The sequence below is a fragment of the Phyllostomus discolor genome, chromosome 3 (assembly GCF_004126475.2).
Source record: "Phyllostomus discolor isolate MPI-MPIP mPhyDis1 chromosome 3, mPhyDis1.pri.v3, whole genome shotgun sequence".
Lineage (NCBI taxonomy): Eukaryota > Metazoa > Chordata > Mammalia > Chiroptera > Phyllostomidae > Phyllostomus > Phyllostomus discolor.
Window position 1 is genome coordinate 190,646,253 of NC_040905.2, and position 12,442 is coordinate 190,658,694.

Below are 12,442 nucleotides of genomic sequence, written 5' to 3' on the forward strand. Positions count from 1 at the left end.
ATGTTGTAAGGCTAAAACTCCCTTTGATGTTTCCAAGTTGTAGTATTAGAATGTCTAATTCTTAAGTCAAGTCATATGACTTCAGGTGGTAGTAAATGCAGTCACTCACCCCATAAAGACATTCCAGTTAACAAAGGGCCCTATATAAGTCCCTGGTCCTGTGAGATTATAATGGAACTATAGTGAAGTCCTAGCCTTAGTAATGTCACAGCAAAGCATAATACACAAATATTTAGCATTTTTTTACAGTTGCCTACAGTATTCCATATAGCAACATGCTGCACAGGTTTGTAGCCTAGAAGCTATGGGGAAACAATATTTCACCCCCAAATATGTCTATTTGGCATAACAATTATTTTAGGCTTGTTAATTTTAAACTGCAGGCCTAGGAAAAGTTCTGGGAAGGACGTGGAAGTTACCCTTTGTAAAAAAATATTTACATTTGTAAGGGATATCTCCATTTTAAGGGTGCCTTCCTCTATATCAGGTAGATGGGGCTGACCTTATCTCTGGGAACTCCTATCAGTGCAGGAGACACGGAATTAAATCTGCGTAGGAACCTTACCTTTGTTTCCTGTGCTTTTTCTGGTAATCTCCCATAACTGGCTCTCCTCACCCCCAGCATCATCTTTTGTCTTGCACTGTAGATGGTATTTAAGGTGAAGGCTTGAGCCATTTTGAAGTTACTCTTGTGTATAGTAGGTATATATGTTATTAAACTTTGGGGTTTTTTCTCCTGTTAATATTTTTTATAGGGATCCCTCAGCCAAAAACCCAGAAGGGTAAAGGGGAAACTATTTTTCCTTCCCTACAGATCATAAGGCTAGTTGTATAGGCTATACTATACAGTCTAGGCTTGTGTCAGTAACACTGGACGATGTTTGCACAATGATGAAATCACCTGACAATATATCTCTTAGAACATATCCCTGTCATTAAGTGGCATTGGATTGTATTAAATTTCTATTTTCTTAGTAATTTGAATTACAGAGTTCATAAATACCAGAATTGTTCAGTTGTTGTTGTTTTTTGTTTTTTGTTTGTTTGTTTATGCCATTCTTAAGCTGTCCATACCAAGAACCATAATGGAAGGTATCTATTAGACTTGCAGAATAGATTCTCAGAGTTCTCCCAGATTGCCTTCCAGTCTATGGCCATTCAAAACTCATGACTGAGATATTGAGCCAGTCAGCTGCTAAGGTGTATCTGAAGTGGTATGGCTACAGGTATAAGGAAATTAATTTAAAAGGCTATTACGGTTGAATAGTAGAAATAGGAATTCAAACATTCATCAGCAGTCATAAGTTTATTTTTGAGTAGTCATTTCAAGTGCATGAGTTGAAAAGAATGTTCCATGAAACCTAGTAGTGCATTTGTAGTTAAGATACTAAATAGATATTCAGTGTACTTCCTGAAATTGAGAAGCTTTCAGTGAAAATTATTTCAAAGTACAATTGTGTTGATCCTATGCACTGTCAGGAGGTAGAAGATGAATGCACAGAAATTGAAAGGTGGTATTGTTCATTAGTATTTTTTTTTTTACTTCAAAAGCTTTGGAAGTTATTTCAGCCTTAGGTCAAGCACCAGTATTAGAAGTAGATTGGGATTTCAAGTAACAGCCCAGATCCCTTAGCCAGATGTGTTCAATGGTAGCTGCTGTGTCAGGGTACGGTGCGGAGCATGTGTTCTATAGAGCTGCCTTTATTTTGACTGCTGCTATTGCCAAGCTTCATAAAGAATGCTTAATTTTTGAAAAAGATGGGCAGAAGTAGACACTAAACTTTCTCTGAGCCTTAGTTTTCCCATCTATAAGTAGGGATAATGTGCTATTTATCTTGTAGCTCCATTTTCAGGAGGAAAAAAACTGAAAGACAATTAACTGCAAAATATTGTATACCGTAGTTAGGGTGACATGTGTCCCAGGTTTCCTGGAGTAGACTTATGTCCAGTATTCTGGATGAATTTTTTAAGAGCACCTCTCTGTCAAAAGTTGAGAAGAGACAGTTAGGTCAAAATATAGGACAGAGGGATTAAAAAGTTTTCTTTTTTTACTCTCAATTATTGTATTTTTATTTTTATAACTGGCAGGTGGTTGCCCTAGCATGTTTAATTTTAATGAAAAAGTATTCACTTGAGGAACAATCATACTACCAAAAAATTGAAACAAAATATTTGATGTCATAGTGTTGATCCAGCAGTTGCTATACTTTAATTAAGAAAGTATGCCTGAATAGTCTTTTTTGTATTTAGAAACTTGGTAGTGGCTCCCGCTTGATAGGAACTCTTGTGATGCTTGGTTCTTCAGCTAAGTATTTTACTTCACAGTAGTGTTCAAATTCGATGTTTTTTTATAAAACTCTTCAGGTTTCTGTAACATTTTAGAAAGTTCAAAGGAATTGTAGTGCTAGAATTACCTAAATTTCTATTATAGCAGTTCTTACTATGTTGTAAAATAGTTTTCGAAAGGAAAGCAGTAGTATGTTCTGTGACATATCTGTTTTCACACAGGTTGGCCCTGACAATGTTCATGTGGCTCTTTCCCTGGTTGAATACAAACCAGAACTTCAGAAAGCAATGGAATTTGTCTTTGGAACAACGTTTGTTTGTGACAGTATGGATAATGCAAAAAAAGTAGCCTTCGATAAAAGGATAATGACTAGAACTGTAACTCTAGGAGGTGAGGTATTTGATCCTCACGGGACATTGAGTGGAGGTAGGTTTTATATCATTTTGTCTTCATAATTCTGTGTGGTAAATAGAAATGGAGTTATTAATAGATTAATAACTTAATCCAGAGTTTTATTCCTAATCTAGGGATTGGGTTTTCTTTTGGATACCTACCATGTGACAGGTATTAATTAATATTGAGAGATTATGTGGTGTCACAGTCCTCAAGGAGCTGTAGTCTAGGAATCGATCCTATAGTATTTTTTATTCGTCGGGTAAGTATATTATTATTTGTTTATTTTCTTTTGCTTTTTGCCCTATTAGGATACTTTAGTCACTGGGAAATGAAGTCTTTTTATTCAGTACCCTTTTAGCTTAACTACCCATTTCTCCTTTAGGAAATATGTTAACTTCTAATTTGTGTATATGCCACTGCTCCTGCAAAAAGTAAAACAGTATGTCCTTGAGACCATACTTTTTTTTTTTAAGATTTTATTTATTTATTTTTAGAGAGGGAAGGGAGGGAGATAGAGAGAGAGAGAGAAACATCAATGTGCAGTTGCTGGGGGTTATGGCCTGCAACCCAGATATGTACCCTGGCTGGGAATCAAACCTGCGACACTAGACCATACATTTTTAATGCTTTAAGAAAGGAATTCTTAGATAATGACCATATTCTTCTTGTTCTAATATTTGCCCCATTGAAATTTCAGGTGTGTGTCAAGTGACCGTATAATGATGAACATTGAATAACACTCGCTGTGTACCAGACAGTGTTCTCAGTCTGTGCTGCCCCAAACAGTATCTGCTAGCCACTTAGAGCTCTTTATATTCAATTAAATAATCAAAATTAATTAAAGTGAAAAACAATTTCTTCTGTTGTACAAGTCATATTTTAAAGGCTTAGTAGCCACAAATGGTTAATTGGTAACTAGAAAATGCAGACATAGAATATTTTTATCATTCTATACAACTTTAAGGGCTTTAGATAATTAACTCATTTAATCCTTATAGCAACTATGAGGTAGGCATTTCATTGTCATCTCCAATGTACAGGTATAGAGAGTAAGGTGCAGAGTGGTTAAATAACTTACTGGCAAGCAGAAGAACTCAGAATTTGAATTTAGGTGGTCTCATTACAGAGTTTGTGCTTTAACCAAACCAAGAGGTTGTAGAACACCTCTTAGAATATCAAGTTAACTTCATTTCTCTCTAGGCCAAGAAAATAGGAGTCAACAAAATGAATCCCATGATCAAGTACCAAGTTCCCTGGTACACAATAAGATGACTTATTATAATTGGAAGGTAGACCAAATATTTGTAAATATCTATCTAAAACAGAAGAAACTGGATTTCAGTGAAGTTCCCAAGGGATTGCAAATATGTAACCCCGTATCACATTAACAAAGTACTCATAATAGCGTTGCTAACTGACCTTTTATTCTTTTATCAAACGTATAGTTTTCTTGCCAATTTAAGAGCCTGTTACTGCCAGACAAACACAGTTGCTTCTTAAGTGCCCAATTTTCTCTGTTGTATCAAAGCTCAGACAAGGCTATGGTGTGGGAGCACACAGCCCCCAAAATCTCTATGGTGTGGCTGACAGGTTTTTTCATAATTGTGCTACATTAACTGTACGTTAGTTGTTTCTGTTCCATGTAAATCTCATTCTGGGACCCAGGCTGAAGGAGAAATGGGCAAGGAGGGAAATAATGGTGAATTAAATGCTGTCTCTTAAGGCTTATTTTCAGAAGAGGCGTATTTCCCAGCTTGTTAACCAGAGCAAATTACATGGCTGAACCCGATCTGATGTTAGTGGGGAGGAAAATGGGCCTGGGAGGAATGGGCCCTATATGCAGGGGGAGTGATTACCGTGTTTTTGGACCATAAGACGCACCTAGGTTTTAGAGGAGGAAAATAGAGAAAAAAATTTTGAAGCAAAAAATGTGGTAAAATATTTAATAACATAGTATTTCACCAATGTAAATGTAAACAGAACTCAACAGCAGCATTAACCACCATTATTCCTCCCAAATTGGGGGAATTCATCTTATAGTCCGAAAAATATGGTATTTTGAATAAATAATCCACCACATCTACTTGGATTATGTACAAAGTATGTATAGTTCAAGAGTTGAATGATGACGTGAATTTTGTAGCTTTATAAGCTCACTATAAAAGATTGGCTATGGAGTCATTTTAAGTATAATTCTCTTAGAAAACTTTTTATTGTTCACCAAATATGTGATAACTCACTGTCCAAGGTGTCTTTCAATTTGCTTCTGTCAGGTGCTCGATCCCAGGCAGCTTCTATTTTAATGAAGTTTCAAGAGCTCAAAGATGTTCAAGATAAGCTGAGAGTCAAGGAGAATGAGCTACGGGCTCTAGAAGAGGAATTAGCAGGTCTTAAAAACATTGCTGAAAAGTAAGACTTCTGTTAAATTAAGATACATGCATATATATTTTTTTATCAAAGATTTGCATGGTAGAAAGGGAAACAAATTCATTTAGAGTAATACAGCTTCTGATTTTTTCATAATATCCCTGGTTTTAGCTGAATAGAGTCAATAACTTGTTTATCAGTTATTCACTTTTTCTAATGAAAATGTCTTCGTTATAAGAAATTAGGGGAAGCTAATTAAACAAAGGGAAGAAAAAAATAGCCAAATATTCTCCTTTCCCTTTGGGATGCACCCCAAAGGGATTGGTGGGGGAGCACACAGGTAATCTGGAGGTTGCTAGAGATACTTGAGTCCTTGATTTGAACTGATGTGATACAGTGTAGCATTGACCAGGTATCTGCACTAACTTTAGCAGCATTGTGGCCGTCCTGTAGCTATTGAAGATCACTAGTTTGCCTGTGGAGGAGGTAAACAAGTTTTATGTCTGATAGTTACTGCTAAAATTAAAGTGTGAAGCATGTCCTTGTAGTGTTTCTTTTGTGGGTGTGGGTGTAGGTATATATGTGTAATTTTCAAAATTCTGTTCCAAGGTATGATCCAAGGTATATGCATGTTATTGTATCTTCAAAATTGGGATCATGCTGTTGAATGTAACCTTTTTGTCACATTATTCACTATGGAGTGCCTCCTCTTGGGTGCCAGATTCTCTTAGAGGAGCTGGAATACAGTGACGAATCAAATAGATAAATCCCTTCCATCATATTGTCTTTATATATATAGTTGGGGAAACAAATAAAAATTAAATTGGTAAAACACATGTTAGAAAAAAGTAACAGGAAAGGATCTTTCAGCTATTCAGGGCAAACAGGTGCTGAAATTTCCAATTGGGTGTCCAGGGAAGGCCTTGCTGAGAAAATGGCACTTAAATAAATACTGAATGATGTGAGTGAACCTCACATGCGGTTATCCTGCAGACGAGTCCTTAATGCTTTAAAAGCTTCCAGAGTATAAATGCCACAAGCTTACAGGGCACATTATTCGAAAGTTGAATTGTAATTATTTCCAGTCCCTCCGAAGCTGGAAAACAGGGATGAGATAAAATTAAAATCAAACATTTTATTCAGGATTTACAATATTGAAATTAGGATTTTTAAAAATTAAATAAACCTGGAAATATTTTGGTAAATGTTTAGCATTCTTCTTTAACATTATCAAAGCTTAGAATGGTAACAAGAATTCTAGGACACTGTATATCGAAATTGTCATAATCAGTCAGTGTGGTTATTTGAAGACATAAATTGTATCAAAACGCACTCTTTCAAACATATGTAAAAGCATGCATTTTACCTTCAGTAACATAAATTAACCATAAACTGACAACTTTTTCTGTGAGAAAAATGCAACAAAATTTTTCTGAGATATGTGCAAGCTCTGGCAAGGCAATGAGTTGATCACATTTGGCTTAGAACTGAACTTTGTTCAGCAGTATTGGATCATTTATTTTGCAGAATTGTCTTGTAGACTAATTGTGGCACTGAGGTCAAGGAAAGGAAATGGATTTTGAAAAAATGAGAGTGGAAGGGTCAACTAAAAGCCATTCCTTCATAGACCATATATATATATCAGGAACATAACTTATTTCCCCAGATTTCTACAACTATATTTTTTAAAGATTGAAAAATGACTAACATGGTTTTAATTGGTGTCAGGCAGTCTCAGGCAAGATACTCAAGGGAGTATTTGTTTTATACTTTATCGGTCTTACTAGAAAATGTAGGGAATATTATTTTTTTAACATTTGAAAGTGGAGATTAATAGATAGCCAAGTTCTTGAAATTTTGTGAAATTGTTATATAGTAGTAATCTGGTTTTCGGTGCGGGACTGTTTTAGAGTTTTTCCTTTTGGTAAGGATTAGTAAAAGGGATTATTTTTAAAGAAGCGTATTTTATTCAAAGATAATTTTTAGTGTTTTCTAAAATTAAGAGTATTTCTATAAGTAGTTATTGTCCATCCTGGTCATTTAGAGTTGTTAACCTTCAGTGAGCAAATCAGACTTGAATTTAATTGATGACTCAAAGCTATTCTTGTAACCAGTGGCATGTTACACTGTTTACATATAGTATGTGAGTTTTATTTTAAGTAAGAAGCCTATAGGTTGAATTATATCTCAAATCAGAAAAATTGCATTCAAACCTATTTTTCTAAGGTATCGCAAACTCAAACAGCAGTGGGAGGTGAAGACTGAGGAGGCAGATTTATTACAAACCAAGCTCCAGCAGAGCTCGTATCACAAGCAACAAGAAGAATTAGATGCTCTTAAAAAAACCATTGGTAAGATAAAGAACTTCTGTGCTTAATCTATGTCTGGTAACCTTACTTTAGTTATTTAGATCTTTTTTATATATTTATTTGAATTATCTTTAATTTTTTAAGATTTTTTTTTTTTTATTTTTAGAGGGGAAGGGAGAAAGACAGGTTGAGAAACATCAATGTGTGATTGTCTCGAGTACCCCCTACTGGGGACCTGACCCACAGCCCAGACATGTGCCCTGAGTGGGAATCGAACCGTCTGGTGCTCAGTCCATTAAGCCATACCAGCCAGGGCTGAATTGTCTTTAATACTTACTCAATTGTTACCTATTGTGATTACTTTATTGCCAAATTCTGCCCATGTGTAGCAGTACACATTTGCACCAGTGGCATATGAAAGTTCTCAATTTTCCAAATCTATTCCTTTTTAGACTTTTAAAATTCTCCAATCTGTTGTGAAGATATAGTTAATTAGCACTTCAATTTGCATTTCCCTGATTGTTGGTGAAGTTTGGGATATTTATTGTGTGTTCCTTGGTTTCTGCTTTTATGAATTTTCTTCTGCCCATTTCTCTCTTGAGTTGCTTATAGTTTGTTGTTGTCATATTCTGATTTCTTGTAAGTTTTCTGCATTATTAATATCCTTGGCTTATGTGTTTGTCTTTTAATTTTTTTAATTTATAGTATTTTGTTAAACAGAAGGGTTTTTTATGGTTTTGATTCATTTATAGCTATCTCTTTGCCTAATTTTAAGAACCTATCTTACAGTTTTAATCAAAATTTAATTGTATATAGTAGTTTTAATTTTTCTTGTTCCTTAGGACAATATTCACACACCTATTTTCCCACAACTATTTTTACTTCTTTTATGAAATAAAAAATTCACCCATTTTGTTCACCCTACACCCCCACTCCCTACCTCTTGCCGTCTCTTCTTTGGGTCTGTGAGCTCAGATATTTTGTAGTCATTGTTAAGATTCCACATATAAGTGAGATCAAATGGGATTTTTGTTTTGTTTTTACTTATTTCACCTAGCTTAATGCCCTCAAGGGCCATCCATATTGTCACAAACATCAAGATTTCCTTCCTTTTCATGGCTGAATAATATTCGCATGCATGTGTGTGACATTTTCTTTCCTTTTTTTTTTGTTTTAAGATTTATTTATTTTTAGAGAGAGGGGAAGGTGGAGAGAAAGAAAGGGAAAGAAACATCAATATGTGGCCGCTTCCCATGTTCCCCCTGCTGGGAACCCGGTCCACAACCCAGGCACATGCCCTGACCGGGAATTGAATTGGCGACCCCCTGGTTCACAGGCCAGCATTCAATCCACTGAGCCACACCAGTCAGGGCAGTATGTGACATTTTCTTTATCCATTCATCCACAGTGGACAGTTAGGTTCTTCCCCACATCTTGTCTGTTGTGCATAATCCTGCAATAACAGGGTGAGGGATTGCATATATCTTTTTGAGTTAGGGTTTTATTTTCAGCTAAAGACCCAGAAGAGGATTTTTTGAATCATTATGGTAATGCTATCTTTATCTTTCTGAGGAACCTCCATACTGTTGTCCATATTGGCTGCACCAATGCACATTGCCAGCATAGTGCCAACACTTCCTTGACAGCACTTGGTATTTCTTGCCTTTTTGATAATAGTGATTCTTAAAAGTGGACGTGGTATCTCATGGTGGTTTTGATTTGAAGTTCCCTGATTAGTGATGATGACCATCTTTTCATGTAATGCTTGGCCATTGATGCCTTCTGTGGAAAATGTCTATTCAGAAGCTCTGCCCATTTTATTAATTGGATTGGGTTTTTTATTTTAAATTGTATTTTTTTAAATAGATTTTTGGTTATGAATCCCTTATCAGATACGGTTTGCCAGTATTTTCTCCCAGTTAGTAGTTTGTCTTTTATTTTGTTGATGGTTTTCTTTGCTCCGCAGAGGTATTTTAGTTTCATGTAGTCCTCCTTGATTTTTGCTTTTGTTGCATTGCTTTTGATGTCAAATGCAAAAATTCACAACCAAGATCCCCCTGTTTTCTCCTGGGAGTTTTATGGTTTTAGATCTTATGTTTAAGTCTTCAACCAATTTTTGTGTGTGGTATAAGATTAGCAGTCCCATTTCATTCTTCTGCATGTGGCAGTCCAGTTTTCCCAGCACCTTATTTTAAAGAAATTGTCCTTTCTCCTTATATATTCTTGGCTTCTTTCTTGTAAATCAGTTGACCATTTTTGTGTGTTAATTTCTGGGTTCCGTCTCCTGTTTCATTGAGCTATGTATGTGTTTTTATGCCAATACCATACTGTTTTGATCACTGTAGCTCTGTGGCATAGTTGGAATTCAGGGAGCATGATACCTCTGTCTTTGTTTTCACTCTTAAGATGGCTTTGACTATTCATGGTTTTTTGTGGTTCCATACTAATTTTAGAATTATTCTAGTTCTGTGAAAAATGCCATTGGAATTTTGATAGAGATGGTATTGAATTTTTAGGTGACTTTGGTAGGTAGGTAGTAGTAGTAACATTCTCGTAGTCTATGAGCATGGAATATTTTTCCACTTATTGGTATCTTTAATTTTATTAATGTCTTATAGTTTCATTGTGCAAGTCTTTTAGCTCCCTAGTTAAATTTATTCCTACATATTATTCTTTTGATTCAGTTGTAAATGGAATTGTTTTTAAATTTCTTTCTGATAGTTTATTAGTTTATAGGAAAGTTAACAGACTTTAGTATATTGATTTTGTACTCTGCAACTCTACCTAATTCATTCTAGGTTGTTTGATAGAGTCTTTAGGAATCTCTATATATAGTATGTCATCTGTAATTAATGACAGTTTTACTTTATTCTTTCCAATGTAGATGCCTTTTCTTTCGTTTTCTTGCTTAACTGATCCAGTCAAGATTTCCAATACTATGTTGAATAATAATAGTGAGAGTGGGTACTCCATTTTTGTCCCTGATCTTAGAGGAAAGCTTTCAGGTTTTTCACTGTTAATTATGATGTTAACTATGGGCTTGTCATATATGGCCTTTGTTATGTTGTGGTACATTCCCTTTACACATACTTTCTTGAGAGTTTTGTCATAAATGGATGTTGAATTTTGTCTGATACCTTTTCTGTACCATTGAGATATCATTTTTATCCTTCATTTTGTTAATGTGGTTATATCACATTGTTTTGCACATGTTGAACCATCCTTGCATCCCAGGGGAATGATCTTTGTATTGTTGAATTTGGTTTGCTTATCTTTTGTTGAGGATTTTTGCATTTATATTCATCAGAGATATTGGCCTATAATATTCATGTGGCATTCTTGTCTGGTTTTGGTATCAGGGTAACGCTGGCCTCATAAAATGAACTTGGAAGAGTTTAGGAAGAACTAGCATTAATACTGCTTTGAGTGTTCAGTAGAAGTCATCAGTGAAGCCCTCTAGTACTGGACTTTCATTCTTTTATTAAGAGGTTTTGATTACTGATTCAGCCAATTGCTAGTCATTTGTCCTTTGAGATTTTATATTTCTCCATTTAATTTTCTTAGGTTGTATAGGTTATCCAATTTGTTGACATAAAATTAGTCATAGTAGTCTCTGATATTTTGTATTTTTGTATTGGTTGTAACTTTTTCTGGTTTTGTAACTTTTTCTGATTTTATTTATTTCGAATCTTCCCTCTATCTTTTATATGTGTGTGACTGTATCTAACAGTTTGTCAGTTTTGTTTACCTTTTCAAAGAAGCAATTCTTAGTGTTATATTTCTGTTGTATTTTTAGTCTGTATCTATTTCCACTCTGATTTTTCTTATGTTCTTCCTTATACAAACTTTAGTCTTTGTTCTCTCTCGTAACTAGAGAAAAAGCGAGGTGTAAAGTGAAATCTTTTTTTGAGATTTTTATTTGTTTCTTGATGTTGACATTTATCACTATGAACTTCCCTCTTAGAACTACTTTTGCACATTCTATACATTTTGGTAGCTTGTATTTCCATTTTTCATTTGTTTCCAGTTTTTTGTGTTTTCTTGGGGGGGAGTTCATCTTTTGATTTCTAGCAATGGTATTCTATAGCCAGTGATACAAGAAATTGTGCAATCATGGCATCCAAGGTTATATTTTATATTTGCACCTAGGTTCTATCACAGTGTGTCACTTGTGACAGTTACATACTCATTCTGTCTTACCTTTCCTTCCTTATAAATTTAGAGACAATATTTTTACTATGCTTCATCCTAGACATGTTCTTACAATACTTCTCTTTAATAAAAGTTCTTTGAATCAAAGTAAATGAATGAAGAACACAAAGTAAGCTCGCTTATGAAATTAATTATAAGCTTTTTGGCAACTACAATGAAGGGAAAATATAATTGTCATCTCGGTTCTGGTTTTAGGAACCGTACTGGTATATAAAAAAGATAGTCTGTAAACTTTTTAATAAATACTTTCAAAACCTTGTTAAAATAGGTAAGTTTTATATTACTCACTTTCATGTGACTGGAAATAATTTCATCATTGATTTTCAGATAAATCAAATATGGCTCTTACAAGTGCAGGAGCTATGTTTCAATACACCATTTCTGGAATAAGGTTGGAACAGTTTTGTTTTTTTTTTTTTTTTTAACCCTTAGCCTTTCCAGACCATTTCTTCTATTAAAAGTTGAATTTGTAAGCCATTATCTGTGACTGCTAATCGTTGGAGCACTTCATTTAACTATGTTTGTCTACTTTATGAACAGAGGAAAGTGAGGAGATCTTAAAAAATACCAAAGAAATTCAAAAAAAAGCAGAAGAAAAATATGAAGTACTGGAAAATAAAATGAAAAATGCAGAAGCTGAAAGAGAGAAAGAGCTCAAGGATGCTCAGAAAAAACTTGATGGTGCCAAAACAAAAGCAGATGCTTCCAGCAAGAAAATGAAAGAAAAACAACAGGTAACAACCTTTCTTGAAACGGAACTGATCTTTCAAGATCAATGCAGAGCTGAAGGTGGTGTAGCACCATTGGTTGGCCTTATTTATCAGTACTCATCATGACTAAGTCTAAAACCAAGATGTGCTTTTTTTAGGAA

At 34.7% G+C, this 12,442-nt stretch overlaps 1 protein-coding gene across 1 annotated transcript in view; it reads left to right on the forward strand.

Moving 5' to 3' along the window:
- SMC2 (structural maintenance of chromosomes 2) overlaps positions 1-12,442 on the forward strand; it is a 48,606-nt gene that overhangs the window by 19,489 nt on the left and 16,675 nt on the right. Inside the window, exons 15-18 of the mRNA XM_036021986.1 lie at positions 2,509-2,713; positions 4,957-5,092; positions 7,277-7,401; positions 12,112-12,305. Of these exons, the coding sequence (XP_035877879.1) occupies positions 2,509-2,713; positions 4,957-5,092; positions 7,277-7,401; positions 12,112-12,305 (660 nt within the window). The remainder of the gene's footprint in view (positions 1-2,508; positions 2,714-4,956; positions 5,093-7,276; positions 7,402-12,111; positions 12,306-12,442) is intronic.